Below are 26,378 nucleotides of genomic sequence, written 5' to 3' on the forward strand. Positions count from 1 at the left end.
AACTCCAGTTGTACTTCTTAGGAGTATCTAGTACTTAAATAAAACACTGTTGCTTTTCATTTTATGATGACTATTTTCAGATTAGTTGTACTGCTTAATTTTCAGTGGTTCAGCTTTGTAGTTACCATTTTGTGTCATTCTTTATAAGAATGACTAAAATTTCTCTTCGTAGAAGTTGTAGGCTAGTGTTGTTTTCAGACAACTGTGCTTTTTTATCTGATCTTTGACCCAGCACTAGAAACTTAGAATTAACTCATGTGGGAATGTGAATGTGAGATGAAAGCATGCGTATCGGGACCATAAAGCCATATGACTTTTCAGAACTTCAGAAAGCTTTAGAACTTTCTAGGACTCATTAAGAAATGACAATATAAAAGTTAATTGGGGCCCACGAGAAAAAAAACTTCATGATAATCGTCATTGCTCTTAAGCTCACCTTCATTTGTAGGGGGGATGTATCTTATAACAAAATTATTTTGTAAAATATTAGAATTTTAAAAACATAGTAACGAATTAAAAGCATACATGGGATAGTATATTTATTAGGTGTCATTCATTGTTATGCTGGATCATCTACTGTGTGCTAGACCCCAGTGATAGCATATATTTTTTTTTTTTTTTTTTTTTTTTGGTCAGGGAATAGCTTAAAGAAAAATCAGTAACTATCAGTGTCATCTCAATGTATTCACAGAATTGGTTATATCCTATATTTTTCAAGTGTGTGTATAATTTCCTACTGTTCCAGGAACTAGTCTTAGAGATTAAAAAAAAAAAAAAAAGGAGGTGGACGGGGATGGAAACCAGTAAAAATAAAATATTCATTTTTCTTTGGAGTAAATTTATAAATATTATGAATTGTGAAATTATCAGCAAAGACTTGCCCTTTCTTCCTAATTATATCTTATATGAAAACAGTATAAGTAAAATATTCTAATGATAAAATAATTTTTACATTGGTTAAGTGTAATATAAGTATTAGCGTCAGATATATGGAATTTTGTGATCTCTTAATGATCTTATTAGCAAACTGTAGGATAGTTGAAGATAACCATATTTGAACATAGATAACCATATTTGAACATATTCCAAAACTACATTGCTTTTGTGCTTTAAGTACATCATTTAGAAATAGACTTTGTGAGACTCTTCTGTGTTGTAGCAGAACATGATTTGTATCCTCCTTCCCCCAATGTCTAATTTAGTATTAGAAATTCTCATGTATAATAATATAATGAATATGTCATATGTAAAACGTGTAACGTCTAGGTTGAAGTTATAGCCTGCTTTCCCTTCTACCACTGTATGTATTTGGCATATAAATCAACCATGTCACTTTCAGAGCCCAGTAATTATTTTTACACTGTCTCCATTGCTTGAGTATGACTTCCTCAAAGCTGAGGGCCATGTCTTATTTTAGTTTCCAATTTATATATTTCCAATGACTAACATAGTATAGTTTCTTTTTCTTAATATATAAAAGAAATGGACTATCTTTAAAAGCAGTTTATACTTGAAACTTTAAACAAGTATATAGCCCATAAGGATAAAGGAATATGAAATAAAATTGAGGTCTTTTGTATTTGTTTAAGCTTCATTTATTTTGGTTCTAAAGTTGTGTAACTTTTTAGACTCTAGATCTTGTTAGAGCATTACAAGATCTAGAGAATGCAGCTTCAGGTGATGCAGCGGTTCATCAGAGGATAGCGTCTTTGCCTGTTGAAGTCCAAGAAGTATCCCTACTAGATAAAATAACAGGTAAGAAAAAAAAATGTGATCTGGAACTTTTTGGAAGTCAGGGTGAGGGAACGGCATATGGCATTGTTTTTGTTGTGTAATAATTCTATTATTCTGTGCTTTTCTTAGATAAAGAATCTGGAGAAAGGCTTTCTAAAATGGTAGAGGATGCTTGTATGTTGCTGGCAGATTACAATGGCAGATTGGCGGCTGAAATAGATGATAGGAAGCAACTCACTCGAATGTTAGCAGATTTTCTTCGTTGTCAAAAGGAAGCCCTTGCAGAGAAAGAGCATAAATTGGAAGTGCGTAACCTTTTCCTTCTTCAGTGCTTATTTGTTTAATTTATTTTTTGGTAGGAATTTCAAAATATTTCTGTTCCTGTACATTTTGCATATTTTTAGACAGTGGCCCAGGTAAGCTTCTCCTTGCAGGAAAGGGCTTCTTTCTACTTGGACCAAGTCAACCTAAGTAAACTTAGAAATGTGGAATTACAGAAACGGGCTGCTTTTTAAAATTATTGATGTGAAATCCCAGTAATAGTAATTCATCATAAGAGTTTAAACTCTTCAAGAACAAAACTAGTGGGAAAATAGCAGTTAGTATGAAGTCTGGTGTCATCTATAGTAAATTATGGTTGGATTTATTGAATTCCTGTTCAGAATACATGCAGGCTTTTAGGTATACAGTTAAGAAATAAAAAGAGTTTTTTTGGCGTAGAATTTGCTGTGGGTATGCTAGTCCCCCTCTCCCAGTCCCTGAACAATTCATCAGTTTTGTTCATAAAGTCAGTCTTCAAGTTACTCTTTTGTTCCATCCCTGATTCTGATGCTTAACATATTCCCACCTCACTCCTGGCTCATACACACCCTTAGGTAGAAAGTCGCTCCTTTAAATTAAATGGTGATTGCTGCAGTTGATGAATCTGGAGGTGCAGGGTGAAAAAAGAAACATTCTCATATTTTCTTTGAGCAGAGTAGCTGTTGTTGGGTAGGTGGGCCAGATTTGTTTTTGTTTTTGTTTTTTTTTTAAGAATCTTTTTTGACTAGTTCTTGTTTAAATTGTTTATTGCTGTAGCAATTTCCTGTTGTAATTCGATGTAATAGAATTTCTAACTTGTCTGGATCCCTTTATTTAAACCGTTCTCTGTAAATTTGTAGGTCTGTTAGGATACTGCCTCTATTAAGTTGCTTTGTAGTGTTCTTGTTTTAGCAGTCTCTATGCCAAAGAGGATTGTCCCTTCTACTTGTGAGACCTGCTGTTTGATCAAGAGCTTTCCCACCCCAAATTCTCAGCTCTTCATTTAGCATTACCCCTTTTCAGTGTGGAGCAAAGTTGTTGGCACCATCCTCCACCTTTAGAAAGGTTTCCCAATTGTACATAAAAAGGAAAAGGTAAACAATTTTAAAAAGATACATGTGATACGTAACTTGCCAGTTTTGATCTTGTGATGCAACTTGTCTTAAACCTACTGTACTTGTTTTACTGTTAGCAGAATTAAGGGTAAGTAATGTGCAATTCTTGTCTTTAGTCTTTTGGTATGGTTTCTTTAACTTCTATTGAGCTTCTGTTGCAGGTATTGGACATGGGCGTATCTTCTAACGATGTCATCATCATTAGCATATTCTTCCTGCTAAAAATAAATATCAAACTCCAAAGCCTGTATCGTCTCATGTTTTTGAAGATTCAAGACTGAAACTTTGTTTTTCTACTGTATGCTTTTTCACTTAAGTTGGTTATTTATTACTGGTTACAAAAATAGAATTTATGTTTGAAATGTAAGTGTAGGAATAGATCAGATGTCACCCTCCAGTTACCTCTTTTCCCAGTTCCTTTCAGCTAGATTGCGTAGTTGATAGTTCTGGTGATGAGGTTGATGATAATAATAACAGTAACATTTACCATGTGTCAGGTGCTATTGTAAGCATGTCACATCTGTCAGCTCATTTAATCCTACATAGCAGGAAGAATTATCCCCACTTTACAGGTAAAGAAACTGAGGCACAGGGAAATTACATAACTTGCCCAAGGTCACAAAGAGATTGTAAATTGTTAAGAACCCGGGGACTCCGCCTCCAAAAGACACATTTGCTTCCGGGTTTTACTTAAAGAAATGTAAGATCAAAGCAAAAACTGAAACCCTATCCAGTTCTTTCTGCTTCCTCTCTCTTCAGAGGAATCTACTCTTCAGAGAAATCACTGTCTTAAAGTATTCTAGGAATGTTTTTGTTTTTCAGCGTGGATATTATCATAGTAAAAAGAGACGACCTAAATTATGCAACATTTTTTTACAAGTAAAAAAAAATTTACATCTCTAATAAATCAGGAAGTCATTCTACAGAACTCTGTAAATTATCATTTATAACTGATTTCTTTCTCAGAAGATTATGGAAATGATTTTAGATATTTAGACATTTTTTGTGTCAAGTAGGTGGCATCACTTTGAAGTTGAGACAGAGAGGTCAAGATTTATACTTCCCATGTAAGCTGTGATGTCATCAGACAGTTTTCAGTTATCTGCATCTTTGAGCATCACCTGTCATTGACCAGGTATTGATGACTCATTGGTTTTTCGTTTTTTGTTTTTTGGTTTTTTTTCTTCAAATGGAACAAAAATTTAAAGTATCAGTTCAGGGATTGTCTATTTCATGTTTTTTAAGGAGGTTGCTGTTAAAGCATTTGTAATGAATGAAAAGATGAAGTGTTTTTAAAAATTTTGGGTATTATGAATCATTTTTGGAACTTTAGCTGGTTATTAAGCAGATAACTGTCTAAATGGACTATTAATCTAATTTGTATTTATAAAATCCATGTCATAGATTGTTGTAGAAATCATATTTCACCATTTAGAAGTTAAAATTATTGCATTAACTTTTGTTCACCTAGCTTATTTTGGAAGGCATTCATGGATAGGAAACGTAAAGTGACATTTTGATTTTGATACTGTTGGAGAGGGAAAAATACAGAGATCAGAAATTCTTTCACATTCAGTAAGGTAATGTCTTTGATGCTCAATTTTGGATTCTTTTTCATGATACAGTCAGTATAAGAAAACATGCTTTTATCAAATCCCTATCTATGTCATTGTACACTGACAGTGTGCTAGGATTCCATAGAAAATTGTCTAGTTTATGGAGTAGTTTTACGTAGAAAATTGGAAATCACAATTTGATTGATGGCTCTTAAATTATAGTTCTAAGGTTTGGAAGTCAGGATGGACTTCATAGAAGACTGTGTTTATCTTTTGCAGTCTTACATCAGTATGTTCTTATTTAGCTCATTTTTTTAAATGAGGCATAATATTAATTGTATGAATGTTGTTTATTTAAGTCTGTCCCTCTTCTCATGGCGTTAGATTGCAGCCACTGAGTTGCTTTTATTAGTTTTGTGCATTATATATAGTGCTGCAGAGAACATCCCATCCTGGTGATCAGGCCTGTATAATTGTGCAGGTATATCTGTGGGATTGATTCTTAGAAGCAGAATAAAATAATCTGGGTCCAAGGGAATGTATGTTTAAGTGTTGACAGTATACTCAAGCCCACCAAAGCATTCTGCTCTTTCAATTTTTTAAATTTTTTTGTACTGCATCTATTTATGTATGTATGTATGTGTGAATATAGTTGATGCAGTGTTATATTAGTTTCAGGTGTAAAGGCTCTGCGTTTTTTTTTTTTTTTTAATGTTTATTTCTGAGAGAAAGAGAGACAAGAGTGTGAGCGGGGAAGGGAGAGAGAGAGAGAGGAAGACACAGAATCCGGAGCAGGCTCCAGGCTCTGAGCTGAAGTCGGACACTTAACCAGCTGAGTTATCCAGGTGCCCCAGGTTCTCCCTTTTTAAACTCCGTATCGTAGGAGTACATCTCTTCCTGTGTAACCTAGCACTTACTATCAGTGATCTTTTAAATTTTTGCATATCTGATACTTTATAAATTATTTTTTTGTTCACTCAGATTGGTCATCTTTTAAAAATATTTATTGCCCGGCGCCTGGGTGGCTCAGTTGCTTGAGCATCTGACTCTTGATTTCAGGGTCTTGAGTTTGGGTCCTGCGATGGGCATGAAGCAGTGTCAGGCATGAAGCCTACTTAAAAAAAAAAAACAAAAAACCTAGCCATTTTATTTCTGTTTCAAATTTCCTATATCCTTTAACTACTTTTCTCTTTGGTTCTAAGTTTGTATGTTAATATTTGTCTTTGTTTTTGTAGATTTTGGGCTTTCTGGATATAGTTAAGGTGGTCTTCTCAATTCATTACTGTAAAAATACTTTGCTATTTTTCTTTGTTTTTTCCCCTAATATTTTTATCCATTAGGATTTTTTTTGTTTATGATGTGACATAGAGATCTAATTGAAAGTGATAGTGAATGTCCCTTGTCATGTATTAATGATTAATCAATGACTCAGTCTGTCTCTTATTATGTTATGAAGTGCCATTTCTCTTATACTTAATTCGTGTGTGTGTGTGTGTGTGTGTGTGTACACATGGGAATGTAGTTAGTCCCTTTTCTATTCTGTTGGCCAATTTGTCTTACCTACCTTTACTTATGCAGATTTTTGTTTGTATTATTTTTGGTATTGTTTGTATCTACAATTTAAATAATGATTATTGTATACATGAATTTTTACTTTCTTCCCACTTTATACATATTTATAGCTTTCATACTTGATATTTCTCATGCCATTTTGCTAAGTAGATGTTTCTTAATTTACTTGGCCTTTTACCGGTTTCTGAATGTACTGTTTACTCTTGTTATCCTTCCCCTCTATCTGCTAGATGGTATTTTCCTGGATTTTCAAAAGTATTTAATTTCATAAAACTTTGTTTTCTCGGGCACCTGGGTGGCTCAGTTGATCAATTGTCCAACTCTTGATTTTAGCTCAGGTCGTGATCTCAAGGTTTGTGGGACTGAGCCCCCCGATGCTTAACCTAATTTTCATTTTTTAAATGCTTAAGAAAAATTTTGTGTTACCTGAGGCATTTATTATTTGTTTGTTTGTTTTTAATTTATTTATTGTAAGAGACAGCAACAGCGCAAGTGGGTGGAAGGGCTGAGAGAGGGAGAATCCCAAGAGGGCTCTGCGTTGTCAGCACAGAGCCCAATGTGGGGCTCAGACTCATGTGAGATCGTGAGCTGAGCCAAAATCAAGAGTTGGACACTTAACCAATTGAGCCACCCAGGTGCCCTTTCCCTAAGATATTTAATGATTAGAAATTTCTAATATTAACTCTCTTACTATAGGAAATAATGTTTTAAATAGTACTGAAAATTTTAAATTAAAATTTTATTGCTGGAGGTGTTTACCTGCATGTAGCAGGTTGAGCTGCTGGTTGTAACAGTCCAAAGGATGGAGAGGAATGGTGGCAGTGGCAGTGTTTGACAGCCTGATTGAAGTTGCTGAGTGGATTACAATGGGGACAAATTTCAATAGGGAAACAGAGCTTAATTAGAAAGTTTTATATTGCGGATAATGTAGGCCTGAACCTTACTTGGTGATAGCACTGAGAAAACAAAGGAATGGGCGGGATGGGAACAATTGAATCATAATTTAATTGGGTCTGAGCATAGAGAGTAGAAGGAATCAGTCATAAATGAAATTTTGGAAACCATGGGGCAAATGAATCTGGCATTGACTAAAAAGATACTAAAATAAGGGACTAGTTATGCTGAGGAGGATGATTTGGTTTTAGGCAGGTCAAATTTTTTAACTTTTTCACTTTCATTTTTGTGCAGTGAGGTATATTATTATTTTTTTCCCAGCTTTATTGAGATAACTGGCATATGAGTGAATTAAAGGGGTTTTTTTTTGCTTTCTTAAAAAATTGAAATATAGTTGACACCAGAGTTTTTCTAGTTGTAAAAGTAGTACATGTTCCTCGTAGTTTAGAAGCCATTCATAAGCACACACAGATGCCACCTAAAATCTCATTACCTCCTAAAGAACCATTGATAAGATTTGAGAGATGGAATCCCAGTGTATGCTATTTTATGTAGTCTTTTTTACACATTTACAGTAAACATTTTCTCACGATTATATTCTCATCTAAAATGAAGTATTTCTTTAACCAGCTATTTATTGTTTAGCGTTTGTTTTTTCCAGTTTCTTGTTATTAGAAAAACATGGTTTTGAATCACACTTTAGGTAAATCCTTGCTTATTTTTGATAATTTTTTCTTTTTTTTAATGTTTGTTTATTTTTGAGAGACAGAGCACGAGGGGAGGGGCAGAGAGAGAGGGAGATAAAGAATCTAAGCAGGCTCCAGGCTCTGAGCTGTCAGCACAGAGCCCGACGTGGGACTTGAACCCACGAACCGTGAGATCATGACCTGAGCCGAAGTCGGACGCTTAACCGACTGAGCTACCCAGACACTGTGATAATTTTTTCATAAATTCCTAGATGTAGGGGGAAAAAATGAAAGCAGTGAAGCAAAGGTAATTTTAATGCTCAGTCTTCTAGAATTTAAGAAAACAAAATGATATTCTGTCTGGTGACAAAGGGAGGTGGAAGTGGAGATGTCTCAACTGCATATTAATTGATATAAATTCATAATGACACAACCTGTGTGAAGACAGTTGATAATAAGTCTCAGAAACCCTTATTTTTACATAATTATTTTTTCTGCTCTTTTCCTTTTACCAGGTCATTTAAATTGCATAATGCTCTCAGAGTAGCTAGTTGGTAGGGAGAATTCTGGGAGCCATTAAAGTGATGGTATATTTTTTGCTTTTGTATTTTAAAAAACCGTAGTTGGGGCACCGGGGTGGCTCAGTCGGTAACCATCCAACTCTTTGGCTCGGGTCATGACCTCATGGTTCCTGAATTTGAGCTCCACTCTAACCATGTCTCCCTGTGTCTCTGCCCCTCCTACACTTTCTCTCTCTCTCAAAATAAATTTAAAAACTTAAAAAACATGTAAAATACATGTAAAATCGACCATCTTAACTATTTAAAAACATTTTTTTTAAGTTTTATTTTTTGAAAGAGAGTGTGTAGAGGGAGGGAGAGAAAGGATCTTAAGCAGGCCACCATGCCCAGCAGGGAGCCTGATGGTGGAGCTTGATCTCATGATTGTGAGATCATGACCTGAGCTAAAATCAAGGGTCAAGGATGTTTAACCCACTGAGCCATCCAGGTGCCGTGACTATCTTAACCATTTTTAAGTGTATGCTTCAGTAGTGTTAAGTACATTCTCGTTGCTGTGCAGCGTATCTCCAGAATTCTTTCATCTTGCAAACTGAAACTCATACCCATTATGCAGCTCTTCATTCCCTACTGTCTCCAGCCCTGACAACCACCATTCTTTCTGTCTCTGAATTTGACTAGGTGCCTAATATAAGTAGAATCATGCGCTTTTTGTGATTGGCTTACTTCACTCAGCATAATGTACTCTAGGTTTATTGGTGTTGTAACATGTGCCAGAACTTTCTTCCCTTTTAAGGCTGAAATACTCCATGGTATGTATATACCACATTTTGTTTTCCCATGTGTCTTTTGGATACTTGGGTTGGTTCCACTTTATTGCTGTTGTGAATAATGCTGCTATGAACATGGGGTCTTAGCATGTATCTATTTTGAGTCCTTACTTTCAGGTCTTTTGGGTTTATACCCAGAAATGGTATTGCTGGATCATATGACAATTCTATTTTCAAATTTTTTGAGAAACTGATGTACCATAGCATACCATTCATAACAGTTGCACCATTTTATGTTACTACCAAAAATGCACAGGGTTCTCATTTCCTCACATCTTTGACAGCACTTTTTATTTGGGTTTTTGTTGATAGTAGCCATCCTAATTGATTGGCTATTTGTTTATCATCTTGGAGAAATGTCTGTTCAAGTCCTTTGTCTATTTTTTAAATGGGCTGTTTGTTTCATTGTTGTTATAAAGGGATGATAGATAGATAGATAGATAGATAGATAGATAGATAGATAGATATAGTCTAAAGTTGATACTTGTTATTAAAAAGAGTTTGGAGATAATTTAATGCACCAGTGCTGGAAATTATTCTGGAACATTTCCCAAAACACATTCTCTACTTGAATGTTTCTGATGTAAAGGGAACACACTGTTTTGAGAGCAGTCTTTTCCATTTTCTGGAAAACTGCTAGAACATATATACTTTTTTATCTTAACATTTTCACAAATGTATTTGCTCAAATATATATATTTGCGTGTGTGTGTGTGTACATACATACACATTTATGCATTGGGGAAAATGGAAAATACCAAAAATCCAGAATGGAAGATAAATACCAAAATCTGCTATTGATATTGAAAATGCATAATTTGAAATAATAGCCCCTTACTATCTTCCCTTCCTTTTTATAGACCCAATTTTGTTTATAGGATCTTAGATCCTTTTATTGGTGTGTAAAGAATCCTATTTTTTGTGTGTTATTGCCATTATTCATGTATTATTTGTCATGAAAAAATTTACATGAATAGCTATTTCTGTCAACTATGTCAAAATAAAGGACAGGATATAGCAGTCATGAAAAGTAAAAAGTCCTTGCATGTCTGAGAACAGCTTTCTTTTTTGCTCACCCATCACTGACTGCTTCACTGAATGTAGAATTCTTGGATCATGTCTTTTCTTTTTTTCTTTTGGCCTAGTTAATGTATTTTTGCTTTCTCTTGCACATTTAACACTTTGCCTACACATACATAGGATATTGGTCTTTTAATTTTGCCTGATGTTTGAGGGGTGCCTGGATGGCTCAGTTGGTTGGGTGTCCTGCTTTGGCTCAGGTCATGATCTCACAGTTCACGAGTTGGAGCCCCACATCAGGCTTTTGCTTTGGATTCTCTGTCTCCCTCTCTGCCTCCCCCCTTCAAAAATAAATAAACATTTAAAAAAGTAATTTTGTTTGATGTTGATGTTCCCTTTAATTGCAAAGATCTAAGTTGCCTTTTATTTTTGCTTCTGATTTTTTATGGTTTCTCCTTTTTTCTTAAGTTAAAATATTTTAATGTTTGTTTATTTTTGAGAGAGAGGGGATGGGGGATGGGCAGAGAGAGAGGGAGACACAGGATCCGAAGCAAGCTCCAGGCTCTGAGCTGTCAGCACAGAGCCCGATGTAGGGCTTGAACCCATGAACTGTGAGATCATGACCTGAGCCGAAGTCAGACGCCAAAAAGACTGAGCCACCCAGGCACCCCTCTCTTTAACTTATGTATATATTGAGTATTCTGAATCTTGACTTCATGCTTATCTTTTTTCATTTTTCCTCATGTCTATAATCTTCCTTTAGTTTCCCTTGAGTGTTTAAAAAATATATGTTTTAGTGTTCATTTATTTTTGAGAGAGAGAGAGAGACAGAGTTAAGAGTGGGGTAGGGTCAGAGAGAGAGAGATACACAGAATCTGAAGCAGGCTCTAGGCTCTGAGCTGTCAGCACACAGCCTGACACAGGCTCGAACTCAAACAGGGAGATCAGACCTGAGCCGAAGTTGGATGCAGGTGCCCCATCCCTTGTATTTTTTTTAAATGTTCATTTTTGAGAGCGAGAGCATGCGTGCAAACTGGGGAGGGGCAGAGAGAGAGGGACAAAGGATCTGAAGCTGCCTCTGCACAGACATCCCAGAGCCTTGTGCGGGACTCGAGCTCACAAATAGACAAATAGTTAAAGTCTGACACTTAACCAGCTGTGCCCCCCAGATGCTCCAAACTTTTTTTTTTTTTTTTTTTTTGATTAGAGTATGTGGGAGAGGGGCACAGGAAGAGAGAGAGAATCCTAAGCAGGCTCCACACTCAGTGCAGAGCCTCACATGGGGCTTGATCCCATGACCCCAGAATCACAACCTGAGCCAGTGTAAAAACTGGGTACTCAACTGACTGAGCCACCCAGGTGCCCCTTCCCTTGAGTTTGTTGTTTTTGTTGTATTCTTCCTTACAGCCTGCTTGTCTGATGTTGGGAGTGGAGATTGTTTTCTTACCTTTTTATGGGACTCTGTTGAAACAAAGGGATTTATTATAGCTTTTACTGGGACAACTCACAGATCCTCCCATTCTGGGACAAGTCAGAAGGAAATCAGTCAGAGGAGATGGTAGTGCCAGAGTTTTGTGAGTTTGACAAGTCAGCCCAGATCTGGCTGGAACCTTACCTCTGTTTTGCCAGCACACCAACCGCAGCATTCAGTACTGATTTGGTTATTGCAGTCCCTGGATCATCATGGTATTGGGAGTCCCAGCAGGCACAGGTTCCCTGTTGAAGTGACCCATAGGAGAATCAAGTATAAATGTTCCTAACAAGTTAGTTACACCTCGAAAAGCTTGATACAATCTGCAGTAGTGTTTGGACCTATTTAATGTAAATGTAAAATACTGTTTAATTAGACACTAAGTTTTATAAACCTTAATGTGTTGTTTTTTTTTTTTTTTTCCTGCAATGAGTGCTTAAAGCTTTTGTTCTCCCTGGTTTTACATTACTTTTTCTAATCCATGGGTTTAGGAATTATGCGAGTAAATATGTGAAAGTGTATGTCTGATGAAAGCAGTGGGCTCTGAGAAAGAATCTAAGCATCATTTCAGTAAACAACATGTAACTACAGTAAGACCTATAATGTGTCTTTGTATTTCTTATTTTTAAAATAAAGAATATTTAAGTAAGGTCCAGTAAATACAGTTTTTTACTACAGCATGAATAATTTATGGTGTTTATTTCTGCTGTGTATAAGCTTTACTTCTAAGCTCTGAAGTATTTTTTTTATGAAGTGTAATATTTTTGACAATGTAGCATCAGCATTTTTGATCATGTTAATTTTGGTACTACTTCATCGCTTTATTTTTTTAAGTTTGTTAATTTTGAAAGGGGGGAGGGGCAGTGAGAGAGAGGGGGGGGAGAGAGAGGGGGAGAGAGAGAGGAGAGAGAGAGAGAGAGAGAGAGAGAGAGAGAATGAATCCTAAGCAGGCTCTGTGCTGTTGGTGCAGAGTCTAACACAGGGTTCCATCCCACAAACCGTGAGGTCATGACCCAAGCTGAAATCAAAAGTTTGGGGATGCTTAACCGACTGAGCCACCTAGGCACCCCTAAACCTCTTTATTTTTTTAACATCAGCCATTCTTGGAAGTTGTTCATCAGATTCTTATAAAATTAATTTTTAAAATAATATATCTTTCTTATCTTAGTGTTTCATCCTATGGGATTTCTTAAAAACTTGACTTGTCATTTCTTATTTTGGCTTGCTTTCTTTTTAGATTTCTTAAGAATATGTTTATTCTGAATTAAAGATTAAAATGTTTTTATGTGTTAAAGATATAAGGCCAGGACATAGGTCTGTGGTTAGAAGTTTTTCTTAGGTGACTTTGCCCTTAGAGCAGTGAACACTTCAGGAAGCATTTTAGCTTTGTGATGACGAGTGAAGACTCTCGAACTGGATTATAGGAGTTTAAATTCTGGCTTCAGCGCTTATTAGCTCACTGACATTCAGCAAAGCATTTGACCTCTTTGTACATCAATTTCCTCGTCTGTAAAATAGGGATAATACTTACACCTGCTTTATATGTTTATTATGTGATTTACATGAATTGGGTGCTTAAAACTGCCCAGCTTATAGTAACTACCTCAGAAGTTCGGGCCCAAACAAGAAAACGTGGAGGTTTTCTAGCCAGCCTGTGTCTTGTCTTACTGTATCTATAGTTCCTCTCAAAAAAGGAGATGTTTATATTGCTAGTTATATTCTTAACATCTCAGGGATTGTGCCTGGATTCCTAAACTCTTAATATGTATAATCATTTTTTGAGATTCTGATTTATCTGTATCAAGGCCTACTTGTCTGTTTATGGAATCTACCTCTTTAAAATTAGGTACCAGGGGCGCCTGGGTGGCGCAGTCGGTTAAGCATCCGACTTCAGCCAGGTCACGATCTCGCGGTCCGTGAGTTCGAGCCCCGCATCAGGCTCTGGGCTGATGGCTCAGAGTCTGGAGCCTGTTTCCGATTCTGTGTCTCCCTCTCTCTCTGCCCCTCCCCCGTTCATGCTCTGTCTCTCTCTGTCCCAAAAATAAATAAACGTTGAAAAAAAAATAAAAAAAAAATAAAATTAGGTACCAAATAAATAAAATTAGGTACGGTATTTGCAATACTGTAATAATTTGCAAAATTAGGTACAATTCACCCTTTTTGTAATTTTTCATGATTTCTTGAAGGTAATTGTCTCAGAAATTAAGTTAGTCTAAAATGTTTTCTATATTTCACCCCAGTGTTCTGGAGTGTAGTTGATTATGTTAAGAGACTTGCAGTCAGAGTGTCACATGATTTCCTTGATGATTTAGATTTTCATTCTATTCCATAGAAAAAACAAAAGCAGGATAGTTGTTCAGACATTCTACCCATGACTTCTATTTTAAGATGTTAGAATAAATATATAAAACTTAGTGTAACTAATAAAGATGTATATAAAGATACCTTATATATTATGTTACGTATCTTATTTGCATAAACGCAAAATAAAAAGATCTAATGAAAAGAGGGTAAGTGAGGGGAGAGAAATAAAATGGAAAGACAAGATGAAGGAATTGAGGTGAAATATAGAGAGATAGCTGCATGCACTATTCAGTAGGCCCCTTGCTGTTTGTGCTATTTAAATTAGTTAAAATTAGGGGCCTGGGTGGCTCAGTCAGCTAAGCATCTGACTGTTGATTTCGATTCAGGTCATGATCTCAGTTTGTGGGTTTGAGCCCCGCGTCGGGCTCTGCTCTGATGCTCTGGAGCCTGCTTGGGATTCTCTCTCTGCTTGCTCTCTCAAAATAAATAAACTAAAAAAAAATAATTAAAATTAAATAAAACAAAGTTTAAATCCTCAGCACTATCCAGATTTCAGATGCACAATAGCCTCATGTGGCTTTTGGCTACTTTGTTGGACAGTGTAAATACAAAACATTTTCATTGTCACAGAAAGTTCTGTTTGTAATGATTGATCAGCCTTGCTTAAAAGATAGGTATAGATAAAATGGAGAGATATATGAGAAATGAAGTTTTATTTACTATATATAAAATACGTAATAGCTCTGCTCTAATAGAAGAAATGCAGTAGGTGCCCCCTATGGCAGTATTCTTAGAAGGCAGATACTGAGCAGGAATTGAAGAGAGGAACCACATCTTGGCATTTACTCTTCTTCAGGTGGGAGCGTTTACACAAATGCTCTTTGCCCCACATTGAACACCTGGAAGCAGGAGGTTGGAACTGAAAGTGCTCCAGTGGAAATAACCAGGAGGGTCAGCTCCTGTGCATCTCCTTTCTTGGACCAGATTGCAGTGGTGAGGAACCTGTCTGTATGGGATCTTGGAGCAGAGGAAAAGCAGTGTTCCTTCTGCCTGGTGAGGCCCAGGAGTGATGGTGATCATCTGTATCTGGAAAACCACTCACTGCTGTAATCCATGTTGGATCTTGCCCACTTTACTGACAACCCAGGCAGGTTGTACTTACAGTCTGTAGTTACATAAGATAATATCACCAGAACCACCAAGCATTTTCAGAAAGACAATATATAAGAATCAGAGGGAAGAAATTTCCCCTAGGAAATAGTTCATAGAAACCTGTCTCCTTTTCTCTCTCTCCCTCTCCCTTTCAAAGTAAGTAAACTTGAGGGGAAAAAAGGATGCGCCTGGTGGCTCGGTCAGTTAAATGTCCGACTCTTGATTTCAGCCCAGGTCTTGATCTCATGGTTCATGGGATCAGGCCCTGTGTCAGGCACCGTGCTGACCATGTGGCCTGCTTGGGATTTTCTCTCCCTCTCCCCCTGCCACTCCCCTCAGCCACGGTCTCCCTCAAAATAAATAAATAAACTTTAGAAAAAAGAAAACCCAGCATTGTGATGTGCTGAAAGTGCCTAAACACCTGGAGGTCCCAGCCCGCCTCTAATGAGTAGCCATCAGCAGATAGAGTGTCCTCATAACCCTGTTAGGGAAAGCTCTCTACTTTTCTTATTCTTATCAACAAAGGAATGGTTGGGAATTCTAGGCAAGTAAGCAAGCAAACTATAAGCAATAGCATTAAAGTCATAATGGCTGTAAAATGGGAGTATAAGACAAACAGTGGGACAAGTGAGCTACTTTGTGAGATTCTGAAAAAGTAAAGCTACTGATGAAGTTTAAACTTAATATAGTAAGTCAGTGCTCCATCCTTCCATGTAATGCATTCCTAAAAATGTGAATAAAAGTAAATTACATTTTAGAACAAAATTTTTGTAAGTATTGGTCCGGTTTTTATTTGTAGCTCTATGAGGTAGATAACTATAGTTACACATGTTTTACAAATGAGAACACTGAGGCTCAGAAATATTAACATATGCCAAGGAAATTTGAAAAATCCATTTAAATGAATACATTAAAACCACTTAGCTCCTGAGAACATTTTCATACATTTTCTTTTGTCTTATGAAAATCATAGATTTGAAACATTATTGTAAACTGTAATAAAAAATGGGGGCGGGGAGCACCTGGGTGGCTCAGTCAGTTAAGCATCCCAACTCTTGCTCTTGGCTCAGTTCATGATCTCATGGTTTCATGAGATTGAGCCCCATGTCAGACTCTGTGCTGACAGTTTGGAGCTTGCTTGGGATTCTGTCTCCCTCTCTCTGCCCCTCTCCCCCCCCCCCTTCTGTCTCTCACTCAAAATAAGTAAACAAAAAAATTTTTATCTTGAAAAACAGTTAATAGCCATACCGTATGTACAAATTTACATTTACATTCTACTTGGATATCTTAGTCTTCAGTGAATAGAGTATGGATTTAGAATAATGAACCTAGAACTTAAGGGTTATGGGTTCTAGAATTTACTATATGAACTTGAAGAAATTGTATAGTATCAAACCTGTTCTTTTCTCAACCTTAGGATGTAGATGTATTATAAGGTCTATTAACGTTCTAAAGTTCAGTGCTCTTGACTTTTCCCCCTATCCCTTATGTTATACTTGGAAATTTCTAAGTACTTTATCTTAATTCAACTTATAAAAGCAATATGCCATTTTCTTCATACAGTAGTCTCCCAGCATAAAAACAATACATGTTTATTATAGAAAGTAGGGGTGCCTGGCTGGCTTAGTCGGTAGAGCATGTGACTCTTCATCTCAGGGTTGTGAGTTCAAGTCCCACATTGGGCGTGGAGCCTACTTAAAAGGAGAAGAAAAAATCCAGAAAATACTGAAAAAGAAATAACAAAAAAACATTCACTGGTTTACATGAACCAGTGAAAACATTTAATTAATATTTTGATGTACTTGTTCCACTCTTTTGTTTTTAAGTAGTTGTGTATATTCAGTTTCATTTATTTAAATTGTGTAAGTGATTTTCTAAACATCGACAGCTGCTGGCCAGCATTTATTTTATTTATTTTTTTTTGTTTCCTTCATTTCATAAATTTTTTTTTCAACGTTTTTTTTATTTATTTTTGGGACAGAGAGAGACAGAGCATGAACGGGGGAGGGGCAGAGAGAGAGGGAGACACAGAATCGGAAACAGGCTCCAGGCTCCGAGCCATCAGCCCAGAGCCTGATGCGGGGCTCGAACTCACGGACCGCGAGATCGTGACCTGGCTGAAGTCGGGTTTCCTTCATTTCAAATAGGAGTGGAGCTTTAAGGGGGAAAAAGACCATTTATCCATATTAAATTAAATAAGTTATACCTGTTGGACCTATTTAAAGAACTAGGTCTCTGTGACAAAATTGTGGAGGAATATGTACTATCAAGAATATTTAAATTTTAATAAAAGTCATTGCCTCTTTATGTCTAATTCCTTCAGCACACCATTGTAATTAGGGGAGTAGTGGTATTGTAACTATGCCATTTAATTTATCCACTTCTTGCTTTTGAAGTAAGATTTGTGTTAGAACTAGAACTTAAGTCTTGATAATTTTAATACCATTGCACACATCAGACTTGTTCAAGTAAAATGTGAACCTCTCATGTAGTTCAGTAAATGAAAAGTTTAAGGAGAACTGTGCACCATTTATGCTAACAGTCTCCTAGAGCTCTGTCAGACTTAACTTCCTAACATGAGAATTCTTTTTTAAGCATCTCCTGAATCTGGCCGTGTTCAGATCAGTTTTTGGAGAAAGTAACTGCTTCAGAGCAAAGCCTGTTCTCCTTGGAACCTTTCTAAGATCCAGTCATCTGACTCTAATATAAAGTAACATTCTTGGGAGGTTTTAGGATTAATAAGCAATGCATTTATTTAACAATACATTTTAAAACAATGCACATACAACAAAATGCATAGATATTAAGGCAGCTCATTATCAGTAAACTTGATCAATTTGATGACTTACTAGATGCTAGACCTAACATTATGCTGCAGTTAATATGTTTTGTATTCTAATTCTTCATAAAATTCTAGTTACCGTTTGACTTTTGGGAATATGGTTAAGTGTGTTTAGGTTTTTTTTTTTATTTAAAAAAAAAAGGAGTGTTCATGAAAATCAGGAAGATTATAGAATACGAGAAGAACATAGACGTTGTTAACCTTTTTTGAGTTGCCAGCATCTTTGAAAAATCCACATATGCACATAAATTTGCTTACAACTTCAGTTGAATTAGAGCCACCTCTGAGACGAACAGTGATTCACAGTTTAATGACCTTTGTTCCGTAACCAGTGCAAAATTAATGGGGATCTGTGGGAATCTTGCATTACTTTTTCTGCTTAAAAACTTCCAGTTATTTCCTCCTAAACTCACTGCATCAATACAGTTAGGACATGGCTTGGCATCATTTCATGAGAGAAAGCACTGGTCATGTAGCAGTTAGCATTGTGACGTAGCTGGTATAAACAGTGTTAAGCTACACCAAGTTTTCAGAATATGCCAAGTAAGTTCTGTTTCTTTGAAAGCTGGTTCAGTCACAGCTGGGTTTCTGTATTCAACTCTGGATTGCACATTGGCTAATGGAATTAACTACAGTGTATCCAGAGGTACGGGCCAGGATGGCAAAGAAATAGAGACACAATACCTTGGAGAACAGTTGAAGGAAATGGGGATATCAGAGATCAGACTTGTGCTACCTATCTTCACATGCTTTGAAAACTGTCAGAAGAGATGAGTTGGGTTTAGGCAAGAGTGCAAAACTAGGACCAGTGGGTATGTTACAGGTGACAAGACCATTCTGCTAGTTAGAAATGACATTAATATGAAAGAACTATTAAAGTAATGAGTTTCAGCCTCTGCCATCTGTATGTACAGCAAACACAGCCCAACTCCTGGCCAGATTAAGATAAAACCTCACAATAAAGGCCTACTTACCCCAGTTCCTGATAATCAAGTTCAGCTTTTGAAAAAATTACAGGGCATGTCAGAAGTCACGAAACGGTCTGAAGAGACAAAACAGATTCATGTAGGACACAACTTTTGGAGATGTCAGACCAGGCGTTTAAAGTAACTGATTAATATGTTAATAACTCTAATGGAAAAGTAGGTACCATGCTAGAAATGAGAAACAATGACAAATGAGTGCCTTTGGTGGTCACCTCGGTAGATTGGACATTGCTGGGGAAATGACCTATCAGCTATGTAATAGGTCAATAGAAATTTCCAAACTGAAATGCAAAAAGGAAAAAAAAAGCCCAACACAGAAGATTCAAGAATTATGGGATCATTTTGGAAAGATGTCATGCATATTCTTGGAACACCGGGAGAACAATTGAAGCAGAAGAAGTATTTGAAGAAGTAATGACCAAGAATTTTCAAAATTAATGACTGACATCAAACCACTGATTAGGAAATTCCAAGAAAAATACGAGGCAGGATTACAAAAAACGAAACAAAACAAAAAAACAAACCCACAGTCTACACTTAGACATATCTTCAAACTGTAGAAAACCAAGATAAAACCTTGAAAGAACTGGGGCAAGGGATACCTCTTAACCTATAGGATGAGAATTAGAGCAGGTTTCTCAGCTGAACCACTCAAGGAAGAAGGGAAGAGGAATGAAAAGTGTTGAAAGAAAACATCACCAACCTAAAACTCTGTATCCAATTAAACTATTCTTCAAGAATGAAGGTTAAATAAAGTAGTGCATTTGCTGTTGGAAGTTGTCAAGAAGAGGTTGAATGACCAGGACAGGAGAAATGTCGGGTCTCTTGTTTGTATTCTATATATAAACTATTAGCCCTGCAAGATGGTAGGATGTATTCATCAAAAATGTGTTTCAGTGATTTTGAGGAATTTTACAAAGCAGATTCTGCTCTTGGAGCTTTGCCCTGGACATGAGCATATTAAGGGTTGGAGCAGGGATGTAGCTAAGAAACTTATTTTTTGCTTCAAAACAGCCCAGAATCTCTGAGTTATGGTCTGCCTGTTAAAACCTTGTGCAGCAGTGTTCCATGAGACACCCAATTTGGGAAGCCCCAGATTAGCTGATCTTTATGACCCTGAGAGTCATTCTTTAGTAACTGGATAATACATACTAAGGGAGTGAGGCTAAAAACTTGACAGGAAGACGAGAATAAAGATAGCATGACTAAGTCTACTTCCTCATTTAAACTTTAGTACAAATAGAAAAAATCACCTTGATTGTTATAGCTCATTTACTTAAATTTCTTCTCCCCACTTGGTTTTTAAAATTTATTTATTTTGAGAGCGTGAGCAGGGAAGGGGCAGAGAGAGGAGAATCCCAAGCAGACTCCGCATTGTCAGTGCAGAGCTTGATGGCATGAATGGCATGAACTGTGAGATCATGACCTGAGCCAAAATCAAGAGTTTGACACTTAACTGACTGCCACCCAGGCAACCCTCCTTACTTGATTTTTAAGTTGTTTAATAAATAGAATCAGCCTAAGTTATATGCTATTAGCTTCTGGACAGCCTCTTCCCCACCAAAGTCAAAACATTATCAGCAGGTTCTGCTTTCCTGGAATATTCGTCATCATTCCTAATTGGACTAGCCCCTTGTGTCTTTTCCCTTGTGTCTTTGTGTTGCTGTTTTTTATTGGTCTCTTGTGTTTAAAAACATTAATAGGCCCATGTGCTATAATTCATAAGAAAAGGACAACTCTCCACTATTGGGAATTCCAGAGATTTTTTTTTTTAATTTCTGTTTTTGAGAGAGAGACAGTGTGTGAAAGAGGAAGGGGCAGAGAAAGAGAGGGAGGGAGGGAGATGCAGAATCTGAGCTGTTGACACAGAGCCCATGGCAGGGCTCGAACTCCTGAGCCAGCATATCGAAGTCTGAGCCAAAGTCAGATGCTTAACCGACTGAGCCACCAGGCGCCCCCTCCAGAGATGTTTTAATGGCAGAATTAGACTACCTAATACAAGTCACAATTCGTTTAGTTACAGGATTTTGTTTTATGGATATGAATTAGCCCTGTCACTGTGGTGGTCCTGTATTTGGTATTAAGTAGCTTTCAGTTGGATAACCTACTTCAGAATACCCATCCCGTTAATAATTCCAAGATATGAAAGGCAGGGTAGCTTAATGGTTAAGCATGAAGACTCTGAACCCAGACTGTCTAGGTTTGAATTCCTTTTTGCTCCTTAATCTGTTGACTTTGAGGAAGTTTCTTAATCAATGGTTGATTGTGCTCTAGTTTCATTATTTGTAGTGTATGGTTAATAATTCTACTTATGAAGATTAAATGGATCACTTAGAACAATGATTGGCATTTAGTAAGTATATCAAAATTTTAGTTAGGGTCACAGTATACTAAATTACATCTAGAAATACATAAACTTAATTATAACAGTATCCTCATTACAAGTTAGCATTGATTTTCCAAAACTCAGTTGCTAGCCAGGTGGGCATTGGGTTCCTTGCAGAAAAATTAGTCCCTGAGTAAACTGTCTTTTCTACTTGTTTGCTAACAATTTAGAAGGCTAATGAACCTTTGCAGTAATAGAATTGAAACTTAACAGGTGGAAATTGCTCATTTCAAGGATATTTTTAAAGTAAAATCTGTCTTTAGAAAACTTATTTAAGAGAATGATAGTAAGCCTTCAAAGGATGTCAGAGGGTGTGTAGAGGTTATTCATTTACCCTAAGTATTTCCCATTAAATGGTAAAGCTGCACACTGTCAGGGAAAAATAACTCCATCAGAGAGGACTGGGATGTGAGAAGAAATGAGAGAGGATTTGATACCTGTGTTTTATATTTTAAAAAAAATTATCAAAAGCAGGATTGGATTCCAAGCTAAATTTGGGTATTTTTATTTATTAAGAAAATTTTTTAATGTTTATTTTGAGGAGAGAGAGAGAGAGAGGGAGTACGAGTGAAGGAGGGGCAGAGAGGGAAACACAGAATCCGAAGCAGGTTCCAGGCTGCATGCTGTCAGCACAGAGCGTGATGTGGGACTTGAACTCACAAACCGTGAGATCATGACCTGAGCTGAAGTTGGACACTGAACCAACTGAGCCACCCAGGTACCCCTGGGTATTTGTTTTTAGAAGATAAGTTAGAGCAAACCACTGAGATCTTCCCTCTTTCTCCTAGAGATGGCAACCGACTTGACTAATCAGTCTCCAGAAAGTCCCCAACATCATGGAATTTTTTTTGCCTTAAAAGAAAAAAACTGCCCTTTTTTGGGTTTTTATTAACTTTTTGTATCCTAGGAAAGAGATCCAATCTGAGAACCAAAATGAAATGAATTATAGTGGATCCTGAAAAATGAGAATCAAAGCTTATAGTTTAATTGAAGAGAGAGGCTTAAGAAAAATGTTTGTGTTAACTTTTTAAGAGAGGCAAAGGACATAAATACATGTCAAAGAACAAAACCATTTAGGGGTTTGCAAGAGAACAAAAGGAACCACGATTGTGAAAGTGGGGTTCTGTAATATAAAGATTATGTCTCGATATTTATTTTGAGTGAAGATAACTAGCCTTATCTTCAACATTAGTTCTTTTGTGACCCAAGAATTCACTTAATTCTCAAATATTTAGTTATAATAAGGACTAATAATAATGATAAAATAGAGAAATTTTAAATAGAACTGAATCATATTTCAGTCTAATGATACATACATTGAGATCTACAGGGAGAAATTAAATTGCTTAGATATTTGCTTTCTGGAATATGTTGGAAATAAGGAGTTATGAGAATACTACAACCCTATCTATCTTTAAGAAATACTTTTGGGGTGGGGTGGTCTTTAACCATCATGCTCAGATGTTCCTGTTTTCTTTGCTGAAAAAATATCCTAGTATATCTTTTTTATTTTTATTGGGTGTTTTCCAGTCCATCATACTGTTCTACTTGAAAGGGATCCTGAAGATTGATTTTACAGGGGTGTCTGGGTAGCTCAGTTGATTAAGTGTCCGATTTCACCTTGTTTTGTGAGTTCGAGCCCTGCATCAGGCACTGTGCTGACAGCTCATAGCCTGGAACCTGCTTCAGATTCTGTGTCCCCCTCTCTCTCTGCCTCTCCCCTGCTCTCACCCTGTCTCTCTCTCTGTCAAAAATAAATATTAAAAAAATTTTTTTAAAGATTGATTTTACAAATGAAAAGTGAGAGAATGACTTCTCAAAGCCCTGTTTTCAGAGCATTCTGAAACCTGGACTCTGTTCAAACTTGCATCCTACAAACACTGCACAATTTGCTCACTAGAATCGGGATTTGGTTTCCTTGCTTGATGCATTCTTCCTGCTACAGTGGCTCTCAGGAAGTGTATAGGGAGCAGGGGGCTGTGACCTGGTAGGCATGATGCTTGTAGTTGTTGACCATGGTTTTTAATGACCGCATGTGGAAGCAGTTGAAATTCTCCCAAGTCTTTTTTTTATTTTATTTTATTTTTAAATAATTTATTGACAAGTTAGCTAACATACAGTGTATACAGTGTAGTTTTTGGCTTCAGGAGTAGATTCCCGTGATTCATCACTTACATACATCCCAAGTCTTTTTTTTAAAAAGTCACAGTCAAGGCACAAGAGAGGAATTATTAGTAGCATATGCAAGAAAAAGGCAGCCATATAAATATTTAAATTCAAAAAATAGTTAAAACATTGAAAGCAATTGGAATTTTGAACAACTGTATGTGGGTCAGCCCTAAAATGGAATAAGAACAAATTTTGGGACATTTGTTTTCTTTGCACTTCATAATTTAAAAACTTGTGCATTAACTTATTTAATCCTCACAACTCTAAAAAATACGTACCCCTATTTTATAAAGAAAGCATTTGAGGCTTAGGTAATACTAGGGAGTCTTGCATAAAATCGTTTGGTAGTAAATTGAGGAAGCAGTACTTGCACTTAGATCTTCTGACCTCATGCCCAGAAATATTGACTGGGACCTGTTCATACCCAGTGCTCTGCTGGATGCAAAGTGTGTTTCCACTAGTAAACCCTATAGTAGTATTTAAGTTCAGAAATAACTCTAATAGTAGCAGAACATAGGAAGTTAGTGTGAGACTAAAGTAGAAAAAGTTCCTGTGGCGGTGTCTGGCATTAAAGTAGGTCTTTTAAAATGGGGAAGATTGGATACTCAATATACACTCAGCTGTAAAGAAAGCGTTTTCTTAAGGTTCAGATTAACCCACTTTGAGTGTACACAAGGCAGATCAGACCTCCTGATTCATTAATGTTGAAGTACTTGGTGCTATAGTTTTCAGTCCTTGGGATGGAGACAGACAGGTGTGTGTCTGTAAATGAAAAAACACAGAGGTAGTTTCAGTAAATTAAAGACAGAAATATGGGCCTTGTTAAAATGAAGGAAGTAATGAAGGAGATGTAAATGACTTCTATAAAGTTGACAGGAGTGAGTTGTAAAGCATTCATTCCCAAGGTGATACTCATGCCATGCTCGTGCCTGAGAACATTTATTCTAGTAGTTGTGTTTATTTCAGTGTGTGAGTTAAATCCAAAGTAGCCCAACAGAGCTGATTAAAAGTTGGAAGAGGGTATGAGGAAGCCTGGGGTTCTGAAAAAAATCTATCTTTTGATGTAGAGTTTGGGATACATAACATATACACCAGCAAGAGTATAGTGTGTACTTAATACACTTATGGGGACACCCAACTAGCTCAGTCAGTGGAGTGTGTGACTCTTGATCCTGGGGTCATGAGTTCAAGCCCCACATTGGTCGTAGAGACTACTTTTAAAAAATAGTTCTGGGTTTAAGTTGTGTCTCATTTAAAATATTGTAGGGGGTATCTGGGTGGCTCAGTCAGTTAAGCATCTGACTTTTGTTCTGTTCAGGTCATAATCTCACAGTTAGTGAGTTTGAGTCCCACATTGGGCTCCATGTTGACAGTGCAGAGCCTACTTGTGATTCTCTGTCTCCTTCTCTCTCTGTCCCTCCCCTGCTCACTCTCCATCTCTCTCTTCTCTCTCTCTCTCTCTCTTAAAATTAAATAAAATATTATAAATAGCTGTTGGCTAAACAAAGGTGGTTACGATAGAAAAGAGGGCAGAATTTGTAGAGGAAAAGGATGTAAAGTTTGCCTCTGGTTAATTTAAGTATGTTATTTGTTCCTAGTAGAAAAACACTCAGGTAAATTTTTTTATTTATATCCTCTTCTCAAAACTTTTTTAGAGGATGTAACTCAACCATTATATGAAGAAAAGATCTGTATTTTCTTGCTTATGAATATTGCATTTCTTCAGAAACGTGATATATTTGTGTGAAAGGGCTTTAGCCATTCAGATGATACAAATTTTTTTCTATTATTTTTTGGTGTTCTCATTCATCAACGTTTTAAGTGTATCCTATATGTAGTATGGGAATAGTTAGCAGCATGTCAAAGCAGGATGTTGTTGAGTGGTCAACAAACAGTAGTGAAAGTTCAGTGTGGGAGAAGTAATCAGGGAAGGTCATTTGGACGGCTTGGGGTTTAAGCTGGCACTTGAAGGATGGATAAAAATGGGATGAGGATCCTGACAGGTAAAAGAGGAATAATTTGGACAAAAGATTCTAAAGATGTACCATTTTTGACTTCACAAAAATTTTGTATCCAGATCAGGCTTAATATTATACAGTTCCTCATATTTTTATTAATAAATTTAGTATATTATTCTGTTATTCAGAATCTGAAATTGCAATTGGTTTTGCAATATTCTTAGCAAATCTGCATCAGAATGTGAATAATACAAATGGTATTCTACAAAACATCTTGAAAAATTTTTGATTATATCATCCTTTTGCATGCTGATTGTTGTAGCATTTGACCAAGAATAACTAAGATCTATTGGTTTATTATTCATTAATTTTGATGAATGTTATTAAACAAAATGTGTTGTATGGCTGGCTTCTGGCATTTATAACTCGAGCAATTTATGCTTAGTCTTCTAATTCTTAGTTTTTTCATCCATAAAACAAGGATAGTGATACCTCTTGCAGGATTTTTTGAAGTTTAAGATAAGAATGTATGCAAAGTGGCTTTGGTAATCTGTGAAAATATTTAATTTGTCCACTAGACTTCTTTTTAAATAAACTATTTTAGGCAATTTTAAGTTCACAGAAAAGCTATGAAGATAGTACAGAGTTCTCATATAGCCTATATCCATTTTCCCTTATTTTTTAATGTTTATTTTTTGAGAGAGAGAGATACAGTGTGAACGGAGGAGGGGCAGAAAGAGAGGGAGACACACAATCTGAAGCAGGCTCCAGGTTCTGAGCTGTCAGCACAGAGCCCATCGCAGGGCTTGAACTCATGATAACTGTGAGATATGATCTCAGCCAAAGTCGGACACTCAACCAACTGAGCCACCGACTGCCCCTCCC

The 26,378-nt window shown here is 36.6% G+C and overlaps 1 protein-coding gene across 6 annotated transcripts in view; it reads left to right on the plus strand.

Annotated features, from left to right (window-relative positions):
• Positions 1 to 26,378, plus strand: part of RPRD1A (regulation of nuclear pre-mRNA domain containing 1A) — an 81,878-nt gene that overhangs the window by 28,614 nt on the left and 26,886 nt on the right. For 4 of the 6 annotated variants that reach the window (XR_006963506.1, XR_006963507.1, XM_047086927.1 and 1 more), the window contains exons 5-6: positions 1,629 to 1,755; positions 1,864 to 2,039. Coding sequence is in view for 4 of the 6 variants with exons in the window: in XM_047086927.1 (XP_046942883.1) it covers positions 1,629 to 1,755; positions 1,864 to 2,039 (303 nt within the window). In the remaining 2 variants the exon portion in view is untranslated. Of the gene's footprint in view, positions 1 to 1,628; positions 1,756 to 1,863; positions 2,040 to 3,310; positions 5,319 to 14,856; positions 15,338 to 26,378 lie in introns of those variants that run through there. The other 2 variants (XM_047086930.1, XM_047086929.1) reach the window with 2 other exon arrangements.

The sequence above is a fragment of the Lynx rufus genome, unplaced genomic scaffold (assembly GCF_022079265.1).
Source record: "Lynx rufus isolate CCGP_SWC_20201006 ecotype Redwood Valley unplaced genomic scaffold, mLynRuf1.p SCAF_22, whole genome shotgun sequence".
NCBI classification, from domain to species: domain Eukaryota; kingdom Metazoa; phylum Chordata; class Mammalia; order Carnivora; family Felidae; genus Lynx; species Lynx rufus.